General features: G+C 43.0%; 1 protein-coding gene across 1 annotated transcript in view; it reads right to left on the bottom strand.

Annotated features, from left to right (window-relative positions):
• rasa4 (RAS p21 protein activator 4) overlaps nucleotides 1–25,381 on the bottom strand; it is a 267,884-nt gene that overhangs the window by 24,641 nt on the left and 217,862 nt on the right. Inside the window, exons 9-12 of the mRNA XM_087977519.1 lie at nucleotides 23,305–23,422; nucleotides 10,381–10,534; nucleotides 9,624–9,688; nucleotides 7,729–7,841 (exon numbers count right to left, since the gene is read on the bottom strand). Of these exons, the coding sequence (XP_087833645.1) occupies nucleotides 7,729–7,841; nucleotides 9,624–9,688; nucleotides 10,381–10,534; nucleotides 23,305–23,422 (450 nt within the window). The remainder of the gene's footprint in view (nucleotides 1–7,728; nucleotides 7,842–9,623; nucleotides 9,689–10,380; nucleotides 10,535–23,304; nucleotides 23,423–25,381) is intronic.

Consider the following 25,381-nt stretch of genomic DNA (forward strand, 5'->3'; position numbering starts at 1 on the left):
AATTGTGTAGCTGTCTTTTTGTACACTGTATACATTGCTGCACAGTGTACTGTAGCATTCCACAAGGGGAGATTGTCAAACAGAATACACATTGAGTAATTCACTGCTCTCTGTGGTGTGTTACAGTCCCAGTCCAGATGCCAAATTTATATCATGATCTGGCTCAGAACTAGTAACATTGTTTTGAAAATAAATTGACAAAACTTGAGATCCTAGATACAAGAGAATAAACAACAGGTTTCCAGACTTTTGAACAGATGACAGTCAACTTCAATATACTCAAGTAATGCAAGCTACAATGGAAACACAATTTATATCCAACATCCAGATTTATCACAAGGTAAATATAGCTAATAGAGAAATTGTGGCCGAACACCCCACAGAGTATATCAAATAACAAATGTGGTTAAGATAGATCCCACAGATTTCTCACCAAACGCCAGACATCAGTGGCACAGTGGGTCATCAAATCTCATTAAGCTTTACAAAGGATTCCAATTTTTCTCTCTTTTAAAGACCTAGCTTCAGAACTCCCTCACAAGTCTCTCCATCACAAACATCCTCAAAGTTGGCTCCCATTCTGTAGTTCACTCTCCAATCGGGACTTGGGATTCTGGCACTGCACTCTAGGAGCTGCTCACAGGCATAATTTCAGTTTTTCACACACAGGTAACTTCACCCAGCTTGTATTGCCTTTGTAATTCTGAGTTCGAAGGTTACTCAGAAAACAAATATTGCAACAACTTGCTAGCCGGACTTTGTCTGAGTCTTAAAAGCTCAGAGCCTGCTACCTTCTCAATATTGGGCATCTTCTCCCTGCTCCTAGTACCCATGTGACTGGGAACCTCCCCAGAGGTAACACCTTTCTCCCCTGACCGCCTTCATTCAATCCTGAAACTATTCTGATTGATTTACTGTAAATCTTGCAACAGGTTCTGTCCTCGTTTGTTGGCATTATTGATTGTAACTAATATTTATTGCAGCAAATTTATAACAAATGTAGTAACCCCTTGGAACTCTGTTTGCTGATTTTAAACAGATTGCTGGCTTACATTATACAAATTGCAACATTATGCAACAAAAAATGGTTTCAACACAGGTGCTGCGGTATTTTTCTATCAGCTTATCGCTGCTCCTGCTGTCATTCTGCGCAGCTGACAGGATGCAGCTTGATGAATGCTCAGTTTTTGCAGATCTCTGAGGTGTACTTTCTATCCTCTATCAACAGGGACAGGACCATCTCTGATTCTGAAATTGAGACAACAAGCATAGCATCTGCATCACAAGTGCAGTATAATCAATTCTGGCGATCCGAACCAAGGGGCTATTGGCAGATTTAAGATCATTGCCGAGAAAGGAGGTGGTTGAGGCTGTTCCATCCAGACAATGGCTCTGGTTACTCAGAAGCCATCCCATAGTGAGCATCACCTACTACAATGAAAAACTAATGGACGCAAAGTATCTCTCTCTCCCTTTAAGTTGTCGTCTTCTCATTTGCCCATTATCAATTCCTCCCTCTAGAGTCCTCATTTTTCTTTGGACATCTGTTTTGCTCTTCTTCCTACATTAATTATATTTCCACTTTATTGTCTCACAATTTCTTTCTTTACTTGTCTATCACGTTGCTCAATGTCTGAATCTGCTTCTCCTCCAAGACTGCCTCCTCTCTGGGACCCAACAGTGTGGAAGCAGGCCATTCAGCCCATACCAACCCTCCTAAGAACACCCCACCTAAACCCACACCCCTACCCTATCCCTGTAACCCTGCATTTCTCATGGCCAATCCACCTAACCTGCACATCTTTGGTCTGCCAGAGGAAACCCGCACAGACAGTCGCCCGAGGCTGGAATTGAACCTGGATCCTTGGTGCTGTGAGGCAGCAGTGCTAACCACTGAGCCACTGTGCCACCCTATGTTTTTGTTTAATCTATTGAGGCAGATACTTGAAGAATATGAGGTCGTACATTTGTTCGCTGAGCTGATGTGTTTTTCTGGAGACGTTTTGTCTTCTTGCTAGATGACATCATCAGTGCGCCTCCAGTGAAGCGTTGGTGGTTTGTCCCGCCTGGTATCTATGTGTCTCTGTTTTCTGGTACTTCCACTTCCGTACCTGAGTGGTTTAGGTATGGGGTCCAGTTCAATATGTTTATTGACCCCGGTTGGAGTGTCAGGCTTCAAGGAATTCTCTCGTGTGCCTCTGTTTTACTTGCGCTAGAATGGTTACATTCCAGCTGAATTTGTGTTCTTTGTTGTCTGTGTGGGTGGAAATGAGAGAGTACTGACCATGTCTGGCAATTGCGAGCTGATATTCATGCACTTGTATAGTCAGTTTTCTTCCCATTGGTCCTAGGTAGTGTTTTTCAGGGTATTTTGTAGATTACGTTTGTCCTGTTGGATGTGGGTGTTGTGTATTTAATTTTTGTGAGGAGCTGGTGAGCTGTGCTTACTGGTTTGTGGGCCACAATGATTCCTAGGGGTTTAAGTAGTCAAGTAGTCATTGCTGATATATCCTTTATGGTATGGTCACAACCATGTCTAGTCGTGTAGTGATTTCTTCTTTAGATTTGTTGCATAAGTACCAGAGAATAGTGGTCTTGGGATACCCGTTCCATTTAAACCTCTTAAATAAGTGTTCCTGTTCTGCTCTCTGGAGTTCTGGGTTGCTGTTATTAATGTTGCCCATTTATATAGTGTCCTAATGCAGCTTTGTTTGGGGTGGTTGGATGGTTGCTGTTATAGTTCAGTATCTGGTCTGTATGGGTGTTCTTCCAGCGCACACTGGTCTGGAGCTCACCCCTAGGTGTGCGTCCCACTAGTACATCCAGGAAGGGGAGTCTGCCATTTTCTCCTCTTCTTTGGTGAACTTGAAGCCTGGCACTCCAACCGGAATTCCATCAATAAACATATTGAACTGCACCTCATACACAAACCATTCAGATATGTAACTGAAAATACCAAAAAAGAGACACACAAATGTCAGGCAGAACAGATCACCAACACTTCACCGGAGGCGCACTGACAATGTCACCTAGCAAGATGGTGTAACGTCTGCAGAAAAACATACAAGCTCGACAAACAAATCTACGACCTCACCCATAATCCAAGCTACAAATCCTTTCAAAAACTCTAACTTGAAGAATCCATTGTAAATCCTGAGAAATTGGGTCAGCAAATTATGGGAAACTGAAGGCAAAATTTTGAGAATAAGACCAAGACTTGGCTTCAGAACTCGTCGCCAGTGAAAAGACTGAGGATGTAATTAGAGATATTGAAGGCAGTGAAAGAAACAGTCAATGAGAGAAGGAGAAACAAATGGTGGAAATAGAAGAAAACCAAAAGCAATGCTGAGAATGAGAATACAAGAAAGGACAAGATAGATGGAGAAAGCAAAAGGGACAAAATGAGAGGAAGTACACAATATAGAGAGAACATGGAGAGATAATGAAATAATGAGCACAAGGAAGACAGAATTGACAGTAACTGAATTATAAAGTATACCGGTAAAATATATAAGTGGGCAACACCACAGAAATTGTTGCAGACAAGTGGAAAATATTGCACACAGAATTAAAAGTAATTGTCGCATATTACGTCTATGTCAGTTACAGGTTTGGTTTCTATATACGGCGTCTGATTTGGACTGTGAAGGTGTTAATACATTCATACATTTGAAACTTACACTGATTTAGTTTCAACACTTATTGTTCTGGAGCAATCTCTCAGAGAATGGAAAATTTAGTCAGCCTGCTATATAATACATCAATGGTGCACACAGAAGCCATTGCTCTGCCAAAGGGAGGTGAATCATTAATGCGCACACCAGACAGGGACACGCTGACTCAACAGACAGGGTGCAGAGAATTCATTCATCAGTCAGAGTATAAAGTGAGAATGTGTGGCACAGTGGGCTAGCCTGCTGTGCTTTCATCTTCCTGACCTGGGTTTGAACTTATCCCAAAGTGACAGAATGACTGTCTGTCTGTCAGTTATTACAGATACTTCAAGAAAAGAGTTGATCATCCACAGATTTAATGACTGACAAGTTGGCATAAATTGGTTTCCATTTCACTTCCTTCTTCATAATCACAATGACTAGTATAGGTATAGGGACAAAAAGATTTGCATTTTACAGAAATGGATTGTCCCAGTCCGTGGCTTTAACTTCTTTAGATATTGTCCAAGGTAAGAGGCATGATAGTCACTGCAGTAAAGGGTTGCACTGATTATTATTCAGTGAAATGATTGCATAACATTGAGGTGCGGCAGTAGTAACCCTTTGTGATTCAAACTGGATATCTCGGTCTGTCACACAATGACGTGGCTCCAGTCTTTTTGAAGAGAGGCTGTGGAAAAAGTTAGTCAGATGTGCTCCAAAGCAAACCATTTGCAATGGTTTGTGTCAGATCAAGAGACCGTACAGAGCACAAGGCTTGATCAGTCTCACTGAAACCAATCGATAAAACTGGCTTTGCATAACAACGCAAAATAAGAAACACTGTTACGCACCCCACATTAGTAGTTATCTTGTGTGATTTAATCACCTCCTAACTACCTTCTTCCATTCCTGATATTCTAAGCAGGTGAATACTTGAATTGTTCATTCTCTGTTTAAGATTCTGACTCCTGCCCAGAGGAAAGACCAGTGGAACTGGCGAATGACACATACTGGTCTGGCTTGCCTTGTATACTACAAATTGGGACCAGTGCATTCATTTGCATGTTTTACTGGTTTTTACTGGGGTATGTGTGACCTTTTTATCTCAATCTAATATGTGCTCAAAACCTGAAGGTGTGAGGGCCTCTGGGAGACAATTCTCATTGTGTGCCTGGGACAGGAGCCTCTCAACGCAGTGGCTGCAGGGCTGTTTTCTTTTGGGCTATACGGCTTCAAACACATTAATGCTTACATAAAAATATAGAAGATAGGAGCAGGAAAATGCCAATCAGCTCATTAAGCCAGCTCTACCATTCATGGGATCATGGCTAGTCATCACACTCAATACCCTAATCCCACTGTCACCCCACATCCCTTGATCCCTTTAGCCACAGAAGTGATATCTACCTCTCTCTTGAAAACACATGATGTCTTGACCTCAACCAGTTTCTGTGGCAGTGCATTCCACAGTCTCACCACTCTCTGGGTGAAGAAATGTCCCCTAAAAGAAATACCCCTTATCCTTAAAACTATGACCCCCTGGTCTAGATTTCCCCACTACTGAGAACATCCTTCCTGCACCTAAACTGTCTATTCCTGTTAGAATTTGATAGGTTTTGAGGAGATCCTCCCTCATTCTTCTAAACTCCAGTGAATATAATCCTATCCACCTCAATCGCCCCTCATTGATCAATCCTGCCATCCTGGGAAACAATTTGCTATACTGTCACTCCCCTCCCTCTACAGCTAAAGCATCCTTCTTCCAAATCATTAATACACATTGTGAATAGCTAGGGTCCTCGACCCTGTGGTATCCCACTACTCATTGCCTGTCATTCATTTATTCCAACTCTTTTTATTTCCCGTCTGTTAACCAGTTTTCTATCCATCTCAATACACAATCCCCAATCCCATACGCTTTAATTTTACACATTAATCTATTATGTGGGACCTTGTTGAAAACCTTTTGACAGTCCAAGTAAACCACATCCACTGGCTCCCTTTGATTAACTCTACTAATTACATCTTTGAAGAATTCCAGTCATTCTTTCAAGCATGTAAATCTTCTGTAAATACATGCTAACTGCATCTACCACGGTTTTCTACATGCTTTGCTATAAAATCCTCGAGAGTGAACTCTAACATCTTCCCCACTACACAACCTCAGATTCACTGGTCTATAATTTGTTTTTTTTCTTTTACCTCCCTTTTTAAACAGTGGCGTCACATTAACTTTAACCCCTGTCATTGTCATAGAGTCATAGAGATGTACAGCACAGAAACAGACCCTTCAGTCCAACTCGTCCATGCCGACCAGATATCCTAACCTATTCTAGTCCCATTTGCCAGCGCTTGGCCCATATCCCACTAAACCCTTCCTTTTCATTTATCCATCCAGAAACATCTTAGATGCTGTAATTGTACCAGCCTCCACCATTTCCTCTGGCAGCTCATTCCATACATACATCATTCTCTATGTGAAAAACTTGCCCCTGAGGTCCCTTTTAAATCTTTCCTCTCACCATAAACCTATGCCCTCTCGTTCTGGACTTCCCCAACCCGGGGAAAAGACCTTGTTTATTTATCCTATCCATTCCCCTCATGATTTTATAAACCTCTATAAGGTCACCCCTCAGCCTCCAATGCACCAGGGAAAACAGTCCCACACTATTCAGTCTCTCCCTATAGCTCAAACCCTCCAACACTGGCAACATCCTTGTAAATTTTTTCTGAACCTTTTTAAGTTTCACAACACCCTTCCAATAGGAGGGAGATCAGAATTGCACACTGTATTCCAAAAGTGGCCTAACCAATGTCCAGTACAGCCACAACATGACCTCCCAACTCCTATACGCAACGCTTTGACCAATAAAGGAAAGCATACCAAACACCTTCTTGACTATCCTATCTACCTGCGACTCTACTTTCAAGGAACTACGAATCTGCATTCCAAGGTCTCTTTGTTAAGCAACACTCTTCAGCACCTTACCATTAAGCGTATAAGTCCTGCTCTCATTTTCCTTTCTAAAATGCAGCACCTCACATTTATCTAAATTTATCTATTTACCACTCCTCAGTTCGTTGGCTCAATTCCTTCTTTTGTGTTAATAGAGAATCTTTAACTGTGACTCCTTTCCCAAAGTGCTTCTTTGGTAAATAGATGAATAAATGTGATAGAATCAACTCTGATCAAGGTACAGGGTGAAAATTAAGATTGAGAAGGGACTCAGGTTTCAGATTTTCAAAACAGTGCAGGATATAAGCAAACTAACAAGTGGTAAATTGTTAAAATGTCAGATACAATGACGCACTCATTAGATGGGGGACTGAATCTTGACACTGAGTGATGGATGCATATTGTACTGCTTTCAATTCACTGCACAGGCACCAAACAGAATCTGGAAATCTTCAGTGTGATAAAGTATTGGAGGAAATGTCACCAATGAGCCTTGTAGCAATTGGTTCAAGTATTCAGGTATTTCAAGAAAGCCTAGGAGCTTTGTAGGGGAAGATAACAACTGGAAGAGGAGTTATGTGGCAGGATTGTTACCACAAAAAAATTAATTAAACTGGGAAACGGTTATCTCTAACAATTAGTGCAGAAAATGTTGATTTGCATCCTTCAAAAAACAGGCCATGTAAAATTTAGTTACTGGATATAAAGCTAATTTAGATCAGGATTTAAAGTCTGGTGATTAAATAGATGAAAGACTCAGTGGTGACAGTGATTGGAGGTGTCAACAATCCAGAGACCTCAATGGGATAGAAAACGTCCTTGTCTTTCACAGAACATTGTGCTATTGTTACCTTACGTTTTTTAAAATTGGGGTTAATTTGGAAAGATAAGCTCCCTGAGGTAGTACTAGGAATAAAATTCTAAGTACTGCAGCCTTATAAAGGGCAATGCAAGTTTCTGAAACAGTGTTGCCAGTTCTCACTGAATGGAGACCTCAGCATCCACATCTATCACTCTGACAAAGTATCACTGTCCCCCTCAGAGAATCTAAATCGTGGTCATGTATTTACAGTGCCTCTCGGTATGTTAACAGGAAATGAAATGGTTGGCTGTTACCCTGCTTCCCTGAATTCCACTTTATTTGGATCCAGCTCCACATACTTCCTCTCTTCAAACACCCGGCTGATGGTCGGTCCAAGGATGTTGTGTAAATATTGCATCCCAGCTACCTGCATCATTTAACAGACCAAAACATGAGTGAACAACAAAAACGGCAACATTTCAGTAATAATGATTATTTAGTCTCTTATTTTCCTGCACTTCCTGTTTCCCTGATTATAAACTGATACAGCACAGGAGGCCATACGGCCCAACATATCTGCGGCTGCTATATTCAATTCATCTCAGGCTCCTGCTCTTTCCACAGTGTCTTCTTAGACAGTTCCTTTTGAAAGCTATGACAGGATTGGATCTGCTTCTACAGTGCAGAGCATTTTGGATCATGTTGCATCAAAATATATTCTCCTCAACTTCCTCTTTTTTTTTGTAAATTTACAGAAATGTGTATTCTCCTGAGTTAACTTAATCAAAAACATTATTTAAAGCACCTCACTCGAGTGTATCAATCCAGTAAACATTCTCTGCAGCCGCTCTGAAAAATTTCTAATCGCGGTTACAAAGTCCAATTGAACTTTAACTGTTGGTCGATAGTGTGTGGACCATTTCCCTTTCTCAGGGTGACCCCTCTGCAGTCAGCCGATAGAATTTGAACTCCTACATAACCCCTCATCCATGACCTTCATGAACTGCATTTTCTGCCCCTTTTCCCAAACACCTCAAGTTTGAAATCTTCAACCTTGTATCACTGTTCCTCCATGGCCCACCCAACCACAAAAGTTCTGTAGCATCAGTAATGCTGGGTATTCAGAGGTTTTCGAAATGCACCCCTCAATCCTGGTTAAAAATACTTCAGCACAGGATAATGTGCAGCCACAGATCAATTTGTCGTTCCCGTCACTTGTGTTTAAGTCCAATCTAACTGATGGAATGGAAGCCACTTCTCTGAATATATAAGATCCCATAGCGCGATTCAAAAAGAACTGAGATTCCAGTGTCCTGGTCGATACTGATATTTCAAACCAACTTTGTCAGAAACAGATCAAAGGGGAGTTTAACTTTGGGCTGGTGGCTGTAAGGGTAAAAGGTGCCCACTGCCCATTAGTTGTTGACCCTCTTGATGCCCGGCCATCAGTTATAAGCTGCCAGCGAATTATGAATGTGCCAATCAGCTGCAATCCTCCTGAACCCCCAACAGCGCTGCAGTCGAAGCTCCTGAGGTGAATGACAACCCATTATGGGGGGACAGGTAGATTCAACACTAACACATTGTGGTCTAAGATACCTGTACTACTACATCCAGCTGTACCTGTTCCTGAATATACCTGCACCTGCACCTGCTCTGCTAGTCCTTGGTTGCATGTGCCACACCCCTCCCCCCCACCCCAGTTATACCTGCACCTGCTTGTACTTGCGCCTGCCTTTACCAGTCCCCAGGGGGGTGCTTGTCTCCAGTCGTATCTGCACCTGCTCTCCCTGTCCCAAGTTTTATGTATCTGTACCTTCACCTACTTGTATAAGCATCCACCTGTACCTGCCTCATCTGTACATGCATCTAGCTGCAGTTGTACCTCACTGTAGATGTTCTCACTGTACTGTACCCAGCCATTTCTGTCCTTCGCTGTACAAATCCACATTTGGATGTGCACCTGGTTGTACCTGCACCCAGGCTTACCTGTACCCATTCATACATGTCTCCCACTGTACTTACACTCATTTCTGTCTGTACCTGGTTATATCTGTTCCTAGTTGCACATATGCTCTGATGTAAGCAGTTACTTATTATTTGTTGTGAATATCTGATTAGCCTGTGCAGAATACCCCATAAACATAAACATTAGCAGTGAGACCACTTCTCTACAATGAAAGAAATTTTATCACTGTCTGCTCCTTACCTTTAAAAAGCATTCCATGGATTTGGAAGCTAGCGAATTATTGCGGAACAAAGTATTTGGTTCCGCTGAAAAACAAAAATAGAGAAGTATCATTTCAAATTGACTGGCAAATTCTGCCCTTACACAACTTGTAATAAAATCCACAGCTGAATGTTGACTGAATCTTCCCAACGTGTTCAATTTGATCAACCTTTTTTGGGAGCAGGAATATTTCTTATTCCCACCATTGGACCTGGAAAGGCTTGGCTACATTTGCCTCCATCACAGCAATGACAATGCTTTAAATGCATTGTGTTCGAAGGCTGTGAGGACGTGAGGAATTCAGCTGTGAACAGTCACTGTATTGACTAACAACTGCTAACACTGACTATTAGTGAGATTGGAAGCAGTTTGAAGCATGGAGCTATATTGACACTGAAACCTCCTCAGCAAAGATTGTGTATTGAGCATCATCACTCCTGATCTCATTTTTCAATTGGAAATTTCAGTGGAGGAAACATTGATTTATGGTACAGGGGAATAGCCAAAATATTGGGATATTCAATAAGAGCAGCATTCTGACCTTGAAACACAATAGTTGTTATGAGGCATTTTACCACATCTGACATCAAGTATGACAGTAAGTGGTTATGCATTTTAAACATATGTGCAGAATCTTTCGGAATTAAACCCATTGCATGTCATTCTCTGGACAGGATATCACAACCCCTTAAACATTTTGCTTTCTGTATATACACAGGATGAGTACATTTCTTACTTGTTCTATCCAATTCCAAATTCATGATGAAGTCTAAGAACTCCTTGGCCAGCCCTTGTCCCAGGAAAAGTTTCACCAAATTGGTTGCGACCTCTTGTCTGTTTTCAGCAGTGGTGACCTCATCGATCAGGGCCAACAGATTCGCTTTTTCACCCTGAAGGGATAAAGGTTATGATCATTACCGGCCAAACCATGCAGACTGAGTGCAGAGATCCCACAGTTCGGTTAATGGACCCGAGTAAACATTCACAAACAAAATCAGAAATTGCTGGGAAAAATGCACCAGGTCTGGCAGCATCTGTGGAGAGAAAGCAGAATTAACGTGTCGGATCCAGTGACCCTTCTTCAGAACTGACGCAGCTTGGAAAAAGTTGGCAAATATGCTAAAGATGCGATAGTGGGGAAGGGTAAGGAATGAGTGCAGGTGGAGCCCAGAGACAGAAAGAAACAGTTTGGCAGACATAGGAATGGTTAAAGGTCAGCCTGGGAGAATGCATCCAGTAGGGTAGATAACAATGGGTTGTTTGTGGTTGCAGCCCAGGTAATGACAAGGTTTATGGGGACTGGGGTAAGGTTATGAGAGAAAGTGCTCATCTCCTTTCTCCATTAGCATTTCCGTTCTGGTCTTTTCCTTGTTCACCATCATTACTTTCGTTGTTGCTCCGGGCGTATGACAAGGTATTTGCCAAAACCTATTTCCACAGTCATATCACGTTTCTCAACATTCAAACATACCCCACGTGGATTACGACTGGACTTTCATCCTTCGTGTTTCGAATCCAGATCGCAGGTATCTCCATGACGTAAAAGGTTCCTCAGACAGCTGATCACACTGCATCCTGAGATCCACATCCGCATCACCATATGCACACACTCGACCTCTCTCCTGCTCCTCTCTCCAACAACTAACCAGTCAAATGTTCTCAATATTTGTCCATGATTAAGAAATGGAAAGGCTTACTGGTGGTGGTTAATAAATGAAAGAATACCACGGGTAATTTAGTGATGTGAAAAAAAATACTCAGTTGCATGTATGAATATTGTTGGGTGAGAAATTGCTCTGCTAGATGTGTTAAATTTGCCTCTTAGGAGCAGATTTTTTTCAGTTGTTCCCTGGGATGGTGAACATTGCTGCAAAGCTCGCACTGGCTGCTCATTCCCTATTAGCTCTGAGGTGCTGCCTTCTTGAACTTACAGGGACACCCACAATGCTGTCAGGAAGAGAGTTCCAGGATTTTGACCCAGTGACACTGAAGGAATCGCATTATATTTCCAAGTCAAGATGGCGAGTGGCTTGGAGGGGAACTGCAGGAGGTGGTGTTCCCATGTATCTGCTGCACTTGTCCTTCAGATGGCAGGGGATTTGAAAGGAGCCTTGGTGAGTTGCTGCACCAAGATGCATAATAAATGCCAGCTCTCATCCTCAGAGTAAAGCTCTCATCCTCAGAGTATATGATTTGGAGTTGAAAAGAATCCCCAAATTGGCGCAAACAGGTAACAGTGCTGAAACACTTAATAGAATTCTCATCACCTTGTTCACGTACACGAGAGTTGTTGCGGGTCATTCTGAATTGAGAAAATACACATGGTTTCCAGTGATGCATTTCCAACATCAAGACACATAATAATCAGAGTGATTCCTCTTGTCAAATTCCCTTTCCTCTGGCACCATTAGCGAGTCCTCACTCTTAGAAAGAAAGCTAGAAGGTCTCAAAGTGTGTTGTCGGAAAATAGTAACACAACCAAATCAGCTGGCACTGTTTCCTCGGAATGGATATAGTTCCAGGTCCTTTGATACTCCCTTGCAGCCTTTGTTGATTTCCATGTTGGTTATTTGCTCCAGTGAAGCAAAAAACAAAGATAATGCCACAACTGCCTTGATAAGGTTCCTGATTCATATTTATTCTTTCATGGTATGTGGACTTGGCTGACAAAGCTAACACTTAAAGCCTATTTGTCACTGGCCGTGAGAAGGTGAATGGCAAACCCTTTCTTGACCCACTGCACATCCGCAGTATTGATATGACCCACACTTTGTGAGAATGTATTCTCTTCCACTCAGCTAACAGGTACCTTCTGTAGTTGGGTGAACTGATCTTGCAGCCTTCATTGGAAACCCTGACTCACTACTTATTAGCTGTGTTGCTACAGTGGACTAGCAGTGAGGGAAGATCCAGTCTACTGCTTCCTCCTGGATGGGAAGAAAAGGGGCCATTAATAAAGTTGTTGAATTTCAAAGACCAGGGACTCAGAAGACAATGCGAACTGTTTGCATGACACTACTCTAGTGTAAGGCAAATTGCACAACTGTGCATTTTACACACTGGCAACAGACTCATGAGCTGCTCCAGGGAAAAAGTAGCTATGGAAACAGGTGTAGGCATATTTTTTAATTGCCTCATGTGGACTAGTCACAGGAGTGAAAATGAAAGATCTTACAGAAAACATTCCTTATTATTTTTAGGTATCTTCTCTTCATTCTGATGTTAATTCTCCCTTTGTATGCCTTGTTTCTTTGATCCTTTTCTTTTCTCCAACTATCCACACCTCTACAGCCGAGAGTGAGAATTGTACGGGCTTGGAATGCTGCCAAGACACCCTAATCTTTCCCACCTATGTACACACAGATACACTGCAATCCTGACTTGTTCTGTTCGAAATTCCCTCTGGTGTCCCATCATTAATCACGTCATGATATCATTCTGTAGTAACCAAGGCATCACTACCTCAATCTTTAATCAAGGTCATTCCAGCACCGTTTTGAACTTAACCCAACAATGGTTCTACAAATGAAACAATTCAAGTCTGCTCAAGTGAGTGTAAAGGACGCAATTCAATCTCCACATCTGAATAATATTCATAAAGCACTCAAGCTTTGTTCTCCCAGTTTACGTTGTCGTCTGTATCCCTGGAATAAATTACAGCCTCATTACTCACTCATACTGCATTTTTAATCCAGTAAAAAAGCTTTGGACTCAGGCTTCAACTTATCACTGAAGCACCCCACAGAGACACAAATTCTACTCATCAATGAGACACACACCAGGAACCAGCATGCTTTAAACGACTTCCCCCTTTCCACCGAATATATTACCATTTAACAGGGAAGCAGCTCCCTTCGAAAACCTAATGGGAAATGAGGTAACAGCTCACTTACTCCAGTAACAATCACTGGAGAACAGTTCAGTTGCAGTAAGACCACAGAGGGTTTCTTATGTATAGAAGCTGAATGTTGGTACTCTGTTACAGCCTGTCATGAATTCTTAAAATACGTGCATATTTTGGACCATTATTACTGTCAGTTCTGTCTCACCACCGACCGATCAAAAGAAGAAATACTACTAACAGATGTTGAAGCAACAACTGAGTATTTAGGCCTATGTCTGTATAAACTTTCACAATTCTGTAACAATAATAAAGTTCCAGGCTAAAGACCATTCCCCCATCATGAAATAAAAGATCTTTGTAGCTGATACATTTGAGTTCTTAAAGCCTAATCATGAGAGGGAATTGAATTAATGCACACTGTCAACATAACAGGATTCATGAAGATCCCTCTTGTGGCCTGAATACTGAAGGCAAAATGACAAGTATCTGTGGTAATTACCCATCTGCAATGGGCTTCAGTTTCCCAGCACCATGCAGGAAATTATTACTGCTCTGGAAAAATGCAAGTACCTTTAAATATGGGTCGAAGTATTCAACTACTGATTGACATTCTCCAAAACTATTTTTATTTCTGAAGGGGACTGGTGTTGTACACAACTAAGAGCTTGGCTCAGTTGACAGTACTCCCTTCTGAACCAGAAGACTCAGGTTCCACCTGGGGATTGCAGATCTGGGAGAATGGTAACAATGTTAGAGAAACTCAATCTCGATGGAATGCTAACCCAAGGCCCTCGCATAACATGTTTGGCCTATGCTGTATCAAGGCATTTCATCTTTCCTTTAGTTACAAAGCTCAGGAGTTTAAAAACCAAGTATCCTCACAGGAAGGGCAACACGGTGGCTCAATGGTTAGCACTGCAGCCTCACAGTGCCAGGGATCCAGGTTCAACTCCAGTCTTGGGCGACTGTCTGTGTGGAGTTTGCACATTCTCTCCGAGTCTGTGCAGGTTCCCTCTGGGTGCTCGGGTTTCCTTCCACAATCCAATTGGCCATGCTAAATTGCCCATCGTGTTAGGTGCATTCATCAGGGGTAAATATCGGGTAGGGGGAATGGGTCTGGGTGGGTTACTCTTTGGAGGGTCGGTGTGGACGTGTTGCACTGAAGGGCCTGTTTCCATACTCAAGGGAATCTAATCTAAAGTGCCTAGATTATTTCCATACATTGCCAGATGCTGTTGTTGGCGTCAGGTATCCAAACAAGAGGCCAGTCATACCAAGTAACTGCAAGTAACCCCCCCCCCCCCCCCCCCCCACCAAACAAAAATGGCCAGTGGCTATGTAACACATTTTGAAATTTGTCTTGTGCTAACTACCTGTTCCAAGTGTTATTAAACCCCTCATGAGCAGATGGGACTTGAACTTGGACTTCCTGCAGCCACAATCAAATGTTTTGGAAATGTTTTCTCTTTTTCATTTCAAAATAGTGGTACAAAGCTGGGGTTTAAGTTAGGTGGAGGGGAGATGCTGTTGTTATTTAATCATGTTTAAGTAATGTCCTTCCCCCAAGACAAAATTCCTTTCCCATATCAACAGATCAGGGGTTGCATTGCTTGTTGATGCAATAAGAGATAGTTAACAGAGTCTAAACTATGATTAATCTACACAGCATGGAGGCAGGCAGTGACTGGCCATTCTCCTTGTAGTCTCTATCTTCTTTTACCAATCTCTGTGTGACTATCACCCGGGATATACTTTTAGCCTGGTGCTTGGTAATACTTCCAAATAAAATTGACACAATAACCACAAGATGCAAATTCTACTCTTGGATCTGAACTGACAGATTAGTTGATTAGTAATCAATCCCAGCCTCAGGTTAAGTGGTGAGATCCATGGGAACACCACCACCTTCAAGTTCCCCTCCAAGCCACTCACCATCCTGACTTGGAAATTTATATCGCCATTCCTTTACTGTCACTCAGTCAAAATACTGGAAATCCCTCCCTCATGGACTGCAGTAGTTCAAGAAAACAGCTCACCGCTACCTTCTCCAGATGAGCTAGGTAGTGGAAATAGATACTGACCAGCCACATCATGACACCCACATCCCTCAAATGAATTTAAATAGTAGTCGTATTAACCACCACTGATTGTCAAATGTTTTTGGTTCATGGATCCCTTTTAAAAGGATCACCAATCACAGACCCAACCATCTGAATTAAACATCAGCAATGGTAAATTCCGTCTGAAATATGGCTTCTTTACCCACCAAAATTTCTAGCATTCTACAAACTCCTCTTCAAACTAGAGAAGGAGGAACATACTATCATCAATCAAGTTTGTGACATCCAATCTCTGGCCACCTTTATGCTGCTCTTGGCATCATTAACCATGCACTCCCCTCCTGGAGGAGACAGCCAGCTCACCCTGCACTTGGCATGTGGACACCACCCTTCCCCACCAAGTTCACTCGCAACAAGCCTGTCTCCAATCACCACTCACTACGTCCTCTTGCCTTGACCTTGACACCACCATCACCCACCTCCATTACTCCAGCACCGCCCCCAACTGCAGAAATAGCTGTAAGCTATGCAGTCATGTCGATGAAACAGTAGTGGAGATTTCTCTCACCCTGATCATTATAAATAATGATCCAATTTGTCGCATTTGAAAACTGTTGTGTTGGGACATGTTGTTGTAATTATCAGAAATCCTTCTGCAAAATATGGTCACCTACATAATTGGCTATTTGTTCTGGAATATTTCTATGGATCCCACCACACCCTGCCAAAACACACATACACACACGCACACACACACCTTTCCCCAGCACATACATACATACTCCCCACACACAGTCCCAATACACATACACACACCCCACATACAACCCCCAACACACACATACACACACACAGCCCAGACACAACCCCCAACACACATACATACACACACACACACCCCACACACCTCCAACACATACACACACCCCACACACAACCCCCCAACACACACACACACACCCCACACACAACCTCCAACACATACACACCAACACACCCCCAACATATACACACACACCTCTCCAGCATATACACACACACCCCACACACACGCACCACATACAAGCACACACACCCCAATACACACACATCCCACACACACCCCCAACACTTATACACACACCTCTCCAACATATGCACACACCCCACACACACCACCCCAGTACACACACACATACACCCCACACACACTCACCACATACATGCACACACGCCCTAATACACACACACCACACACTCTACTCCAACACACACGCACCCCCCAATATATACACACCCCAACACATGCACACACACACACACACACACACACACACACACACACACACACACACACACACACACACACACACACACACACACACTTCTGTGGAGCCCAGTTTAATAATTACTGCATTGCCAGATCCTAATGTCAGAGTAAATAATGAGGTTCACTATATGGGTGTCTTTGTAAAGAATCACTGGCACTTTCTGTATTGATTGTAACAGGTCAGCCAGGTGGATTGCAGAGAACATGAGATCCCTGATTGGGGCTGTAAATCTGGTCTAATCAGGGAGCGCTGATGAAAAGGGCATTGCTTGTCACTGGCCACTTGGGTGCTTCTTTTCTTCCTGGTGGTGGGAACCAAACAAAGATTTGTGCACCTTGTGTTTTTCACTGTGTCTCACACCTACACACACATGGGTGCTGGAAAAAAAAATAAACAGGAGTGTCAGGAGTTCTGCTCAATCTAGGAGCCTCCTCTGAGGTAGAACATAGAACATAGAACATAGAACATAGAACAGTACAGCACAGAACAGGCCCTTCAGCCAACGATGTTGTGCCGACCACTGATCCTTATGTATGCACCCTCAAATTTCTGTGACCATGTGCATGTCCAGGAGTCTCTTAAATGTCCCCCCCGACGTGGTCGACGATGCCCTCCACCGCATCTCTTCCACTTCCCGATCCTCCGCCCTTGAACCCCGCCCCTCCAACCGCCACCAGGACAGAACCCCACTGGTCCTCACCTACCACCCCACTAACCTCCATGTACAGCGCATCATCCGCCGCCATTTCCGCCACCTCCAAACGGACCCCACCACCAAGGATATATTTCCCTCCCCTCCCCTATCAGCATTCCGTAAAGACCACTCCCTCCGTGACTCCCTCGTCAGATCCACACCCCCCACCAACCCAACCTCCACTCCCGACACCTTCCCCTGCAACCGCAGGAGGTGTAGGACTTGCGCCCACACCTCCCCCCTCACCTCCCTCCAAGGCCCCAAAGGAAACTTCCATATCCGCCACAGATTCACCTGTACCTCCACACATATCATCTATTGCATCCTTTGCACCCGATGTGGCCTCCTCTATATTGGGGAGACGGGCCGCCTACTTGCGGAGCGTTTCAGGGAACACCTCTGGGACACCCGGACCAACCAACCCAACCACCCTGTAGCTTAACATTTCAATTCCCCCTCCCACTCCACCAAGGATATGCAGGTCTTTGGACTCCTCCATCGTCAGACCACAGCGAAACGACGGTTGGAGGAAGAACGCCTCATCTTCCGGCTAGGAACCCTCCAACCACAAGGGATGAACTCGGATTTCACCAGTTTCCTCATTTCCCCTCCCCCCAGCCTGTCTCAGTCAAATCCATCAAATTCAGCACCGCCTTCCTAACCTGCAATCTTCTTCCCGACCTCTCCACCCCCACCCCAGTCTGACCTATCACCCGCACCTTCACCTCTTTCCACCTATCACATTTCCGACGCCCCTCCCCCAAGTCCCTCCTCCCTATCTTTTATCTTAGCCTGCTGGACCAACTCTCCTCATTCCTGAAGAAGGGCTAATGCCCGAAACGTCGATTCTCCTGTTCCCTAGATGCTGCCTGACCTGCTGCGCTTTTCCAGCAACACATTTCCATCTCTTAAATGTCCCCAATGACCTTGCTTCCACAACTGCTGCTAGCAGTGTACTCCATGCTCTCACAACTCTCTGTGTAAAGAACCCGCCTCTGACATCCCCTCTATACTTTCCTCCAACCAGCTTAAAACTATGACCCCTTGTGTTAGTCATTTCTGCCCTGGGAAATAGTCTCTGGCTATCGACTCTGTCTATGCCTCTCATTATCTTGTATACCTCAATTAGGTCCCCTCTTCTCCTCCTTTTCTCCAATGAAAAAAGTCCGAGGTCAGTCAACCTCTCCTCATAAGATAAGCCCTCCAGTCCAGGCAGCATTCTGGTAAACCTCCTCTGAACCCGCTCAAAAGCATCCACATCTTTCTTATAATAGGGCGACCAGAACTGGACGCAGTATTCCAAGTGTGGTCTAACCAAAGTTTTATAGAGCTGCAACAAGATCTCACGACTCTTAAACTCAAAACCCTGTTAATGAAAGCCAAAACACCATATGCTTTCTTAACAACCCTGTCCACTTCGGTGGCCATTTTAAGGGATCTATGTAGCTGCACCCCAAGATCCCTCTGTTCCTCCACACTGCCAAGAATCCTATCCTTAATCCTGTACTCAGCTGGATCACTGGATCCAGGTAGCTGGATCACTGTCATGTACTCTCCGCGTGTAAATAAAGGGTGACTTGGTGACGGGACAGCAGACTTCGTGGAGTTATTGTACTTTCCTATTTAGAATCACTCAATTCACCAAAGTGCTAAATCTAGTCTGAAAATCAGCACCTGAAAATCTGAAAATAGGCTCAACTCAAACCAATTCTAATTTTTAGTCTGAGGTTTGTTCAAAAACGTGGAAATGCACGATAAGTGAGATCCTAAGGAGGCTACTTCAAATGGTCAGAACAAGAGTTGCAAATTCCACCCAGAGAAAGGGACAAGTTAAGTAAGATTTCTGAAAGCAGGAGGGTCTGATAGACCAAATGGTCTCACGTCATTCTGTGCTCATCAGGTTCTTAGAATTAGTGTGTGATCCACTCCACAGACACACTTTGTATCTGGGATCATAAGGAGTGACAATGCAGAGTGTTGGGCACTGAATTTCGTCAGGATTTGCCCATTCTCCTCCTATACTCTGCTGTGGAGACAGAGAGCTGACAATTTCCTTGCTGGAACAGAAATTTCAGCCTCTCTGACCTGAAGGTTATCATGCTGGGATAATGAAGACAGTACTCTTCCAGGTTGTAGATTTTCCCAGTCCTCACTGAGTCACTCAGAGACTGTAAGCCAATCCCAATATCCCTGCAGGGAGGTAATGGGCAGCTGGACTATTTTTAGACAGTGTGATGTGTGCTTTGTGGCGACATGCACAATTAGTCACATTTTCAGCTGCGGCGGAGTATTGTGAAGATACTGCAGTTTTATCCAGTGTGTATGTTTTCAAATTACATTCAAATGCCTCCATTGTGAAAAGCCACAATTCCTTGTACTATAAGACAGAAAATGAGTGGTTAATTCAAACAGTCACTGCAAATAGAAACGAGTTTGTGGTTTCAAGTGGGATAGTGTTTCTAAAATTACTCATGAAATGTAGGACATTGGCATATGCCGTATTCCAAGGTCCAGGACTATGTGCTGAGGGAGTAAAGCTTGGGGCAGCCACCGCCGAGGCACGGTGGGGAAAGGCGGCCATCTTTCTGCTGAAGTTAAATGGGGGTCTGTTCAGTTTTTGGGCCCTTCCAATGCTTCAAATATATGCAAATATAATCTTGTACAAGTAAGAAATGCCTTGGGTTTGTTTGCTGGATAGGATCAAACTCCAGTGTTTGTTTGTATCTTCATATGCTACTGTAGAGAACCAAACTGCTTCAGTGATTATGAATCGAGAGGTATTTTTTATGAAAAACGTACATTTTTTGAAATTAAAAAAAATCCTTCACAGTGGGTTACCAAGTCTGTGGCTTTTCAGGAAGTCTGAAGGTGAACCTGGACAGAAAGGGTCAGTCCAAACTGGGTTACATAAGAACATAAGGACGAGGAGCAGGAGTAGGCCCTCGAGCCTGCTCTGCAATTCAATTCGATCATGGCTGATCTTTTCATGGCCTCAGCCCCACTTACCTGCCCTCTCAGCATAAGCCTTAATTCCTTTACTGTTCAAAAATTGTCAATCTTAGCTTTAGAAACATTTACTGAGGGAGCCTCAACTACTTCACTGGGCAGGGAATTCCATATAATGGCAACCTTTTGGGTGAAGAAGTTCCTTCTCAGTTCAGTCCTAATCTGCTCACCATAATCTTGAGGCTATGCCCTAATTTCACCTGCCAGTGGAAACATCCTCTCTACTTCTATCTTATCTATTCCCTTCATAATTTTATGTGTTTCTGTAAAATCTTTCCTTACTCTTCTAAATTCCTATGAATATAATCCCAGTCCACTCAGTCTCTCCTCATAAGCCAACCCCAAGTCTGGAATCAACCTAGTGAACCTCCTCTGCACCCCCTCTACTGCCAGTAAATGCTTTCTCAAGTATGATGTGGTGGTGCCGATGTTGGGCTGGGGTGGACAAAGTTAAAAATTTCACACCAGGTTATCGTCCAACAGGTTTATTTTAAAGTACTAGCTATCGGTAAGGTCACCTAAGGAAGGAGCAGCGCTCTGAAAGCTAGTACATCCAAATAAACCTGTTGGACTATAACCGGCATTGTGTGATTTTCAACTTTCTCAAGTAAGGAGATTACAAATGCCCGCAGTACTCCAGGTGTGGCCTCACCAGCACCATATACAGCTGCAAAATAACCTCTCCGCTTTTAAACTAAATCCCTTTCGCAATAAAGGACTACATTCCATTTGCCTCCTTAATTACCTGTTGCACCTATAGACCAACCTTCTGTGATTCATGCACCCAGATCCTTCTGCACAGCAGCGTGCTGCAATTTCTTACCATTCAAATAATAGTCCTTTTTACTGTTATTCCTACCAAAATGGATGACTTCATATTTATTAAAATTGTTCTCCAGCTGCCTGACCTTTGCCCACTCACTTAAACTACCTGTGTCCCTTTGTAAAGTTTCACAATCGTCTGCACACTTTGCTCTACCACTCATCTTAGTGTCATCCGCAAACTTTGACGTACTACATGTGGCCCCCAACTCCAAATCATCTATGTAAATTATGAATAATTGCGGTCCCAACAGTGATCCCTGAGACATACCACTAGCCACTGATTGCCAACCAGAATAGCCCACATTTATTGCTACTCTTTGCTTCCTGTTGGTTAACCAATCCTCTATCCATGCTAACACATTCCCCGTAATGCCTTGCATCTTTATCTTACGTAGAAACCTTTTGTGCATCACCTTGTCGAATGCCTTTTGGAAATCTACATACACCACATTTACTGGGTCCCCATTGTCCACCATATTTATAATGTCTTCATAGAATTCCAAAAGATTAGTTTAGCATGATCAGTACTTCATGAATCCATGCTGTGTCTGACCAACGGGACAATTTCTATCTAGATGCCTTGCTATTTCTTCCTTGATAACAGACTCAAGCATTTTGCCCACTACAGAAGTTAAGCTAACTGGTCTATAATTTCCCATCTTTTGGTGACCTTCCTTTTTAAACAATGGCGTCACATTTGCTGTTTTCCAATCTGCTGGAACTGTGCCAGAGTGCAGTGAATTTTGGAAAACTACCACGAGTGCATTTGCTATTTCTCCCGCCATCTCTTTTAGTACCCGGGGATGCGTTCCATCAGGGCCAGGAGACTTGCCTACCCTTAGCTCTATTAGCTTGCCCAACACTACCTCTTTCGTAATAATGATTGTTTCCAGGTCCTCACCTACCTTTGCCTCTTTGTCAATTACTGGCATGTATTAGTGTCCTCTACTGTGAAAACTGACACAAAATGCCTATTCAATGCCTTGGCCATTTCATAATTTCCCATAACTAAATGCCCCTTTTCATCCTCTCAAGGACCATTGTTTACTTTAGCCACTCTTTTTTGTTTTATGTAACTTAGTGGGTGGCACGGTGGCACAGTGGTTAGCACTGCTGCCTCACAGCGCCAGAGACCCGGGTTCAATTCCTGCCTCAGGTGACTGACTGTGTGGAGTTTGCACGTTCTCCCCGTGTCTGCGTGGGTTTCCTCCGGGTGCTCCGGTTTCCTCCCACAGTCCAAAAATGTGCAGGTCAGGTGAATTGGCCATGTTAAATTGCCCGTAGTGTTAGGTAAGGGGTAAATGTAGGGGTATGGGTGGGTTGCGCTTTGGCGGGGCGGTGTGGACTTGTTGGGCCGAAGGGCCTGTTTCCACACTGTAAGTAATCTAATCTAATATTTATGAAACTTTTGCTATCTGTGTTTATGTTCTGAGCTAGTTTTTTTTTCTCATAATCTATCTTACTTTTCTTTATAACGCTTTTTGTGGCTTTCTGTTGACCTTCAAAGCTTTCCCAATCTTCTAGTATCCCACTGATTTTGGCCACCTTGTATGCCTTCTCTTTCAATTTGATAGTTTCCCATATTTCCCTAGACACCTATGGCAGTAGTAGATGGACAGCGCCAACAAATAACTGGATGGAATTTGGATCAACACCTGACTGCATTGTATACAGTTCAATAAAGAAGGGGACAAGTTATTTCACAAGAAGGGAATCCTTATTTTTATAATAGAAAACAAATATTTATTTATTCTATTTATTTATTTTACTCGTTTCATTCCCTAAGAATATGTAACTAAGAATCTGTACCTTGGTACCTAAGATGATGCCATAAGTGGCAACTTGTAAACTTTTGACTGTACTCAGGTGAGTACATGTGACAATGAAGGTAATTGTAAAAAATTCTGATTACTTTACTCACATTGTTGGTTGCTTTGACTGACTGCAGGAGCAGTTCCATGAGGGGCTGGTAGTAACTGGAAGGGAGAACACTCTCATCTCGTAACCGCAGTTGCAGCCTCAGTGACCCTAGATTTTCCCTGAAAGACAACACATTTGTTAGATTACATAGTATGACACAAGCTATTGTGTGCTTTGCACGGATAGGCAATACTTTAGGTTAGTTACCACAGCAACAACACATGCTGAAGGGTTAAGGTGATTCATTTGATCTTAATCCCAGAGCTGCTATCGGATCAGCACTTAATCTTTGTCAACTTTTTTTTTAAGGATAATTGAACATGTAATATTCACATCATGTCCTGATCTATTTGCATACAATTAGATTAAACCACAGTCTATTAGGATTGGTTGCTCTTTTATGGTTTTCTTCAAAAATCAGCAATTTTACCAACTTTACACATCTCAGTTATGAATATCAATACGCATTGGCTTCACGTCTACAACACTGTAGTTCTGGATGTCATTCCTTCCATCATCTTTTGTGATGAATCTTTCATTATAATTCCAATTTCCAACAAAAATTACTTTACAAACCAATGATTCTGTAGCCATGATATGGTCATTTTTCCCTTCATATCAAACATTATGAACTCTGAAAAGTATATACTCGATAAATTGGATTGAAGCTGAGCCAGGGTGGGGGAACGGGTGTGGGGTAGCATTAATGCAGGATCCAGGCCTTCCCTTTCACGGTATCCAGCACCGAGAAACCCAGTCCCACAGCTGTTAAATCTGAAAAGCTGCCTAAAGGAGGGAGTTAATTAATGACTGCATCCAATCTCATCCCAATTCTCATCCATTAAAAGCAACATTGGAGGCAAGGAGGGAGAGTCACATTTTTTTAAATGTCTTATCCTCACTCCACTTCTCTTCTACCTGTCATGGGATGTTAAATTACCCCCACCACACTGAATAATTACTGGACAGTCTTGAGTACTTGCAGCAAAACCAACTAATGAACTCATCTGTATTTTGTTCACAGTTAGAAAAGCTCCCTGTTAATTGCTTATACCTGTGAAAGAGAAATTCTAATTGCCAACACCTATAAGGTAGGAAAAGATAAACAGACAGTCAGAAAGGAAGTCATGTAAACAGTGGCTTTCCATTTTCAAATTCAATTTCCTTTTTAAAAGTTGTTGACCTTTCAAAGTAAACACACCATTTTGTCGAATCTTTTGCAGTCATCAAGATAATTCAAATATCAATGTACAGGGAAAATAACATTTATATCATATGAGTGTGCGCTTAACCAACAAAGGGTCAATTCTTCTTAGAAGTCCCACCTTAGAACTTTTATATTTCTATACTTGCACAAAGCATCCACTCACTGCAGATTTTAAAATCAAGTTAGTTATGAACAAGCTGGGTTTGTTGACGTATAAATTAGATTATCTTCTATGGTGTAGAGAATGCATGGGCGAACATCTCCATTTGACTAGAATTCAGAAGTATTGCACAAGACAGACAGCAACTGCTGGTAGTTACTCTCCAGACTTTCCTTCGGTTACTGCTTCATTTCATCCTCCACCCTTGACACACCTTTTCCATGTCGAACACTATTTGGAAGAAGCACTGAGTGCAAGAGCATAGACTGTAACCTGGGGCTTCAATGTCCGGCACCAAAATGTCTCAGTAGCACAGCAATGGTCTAAACGAGCCGAATTCTGAAGGACATGTCTCCCAGAATGATCAATGGCAGGTGGTGAGAAAAGTAACACAAGTTAAAATACGACCCAATCTAGCCCTCACCGGCACGCTGTAACAGCAGCATGTATCATATACAAAATGCACTGCAGCAATTTTCCAAGACATCAACAATACCTTCCATACCCATGACCATCTAAAAGGACAAAGGCAGCAGAGATATGGTAACGTCACCTCCTGCAGGGTCCCCTCAAAGACACTCACTGGCCTCACTTGGAACCATCTTACTTCATAGTAACTGGATCAAAATCCTCAAACTCCCTTCCTCACAGTATTGTTAGATGTATCAGGACTGCAGCAGATCAAGAAGGCAGCTCATCACCACCTTCATC

Source organism: Chiloscyllium plagiosum, unplaced genomic scaffold (genome assembly GCF_037043375.1).
Source record: "Chiloscyllium plagiosum isolate Xiang-an unplaced genomic scaffold, Cpla_swu_hap1 HiC_scaffold_31, whole genome shotgun sequence".
NCBI classification, from domain to species: domain Eukaryota; kingdom Metazoa; phylum Chordata; class Chondrichthyes; order Orectolobiformes; family Hemiscylliidae; genus Chiloscyllium; species Chiloscyllium plagiosum.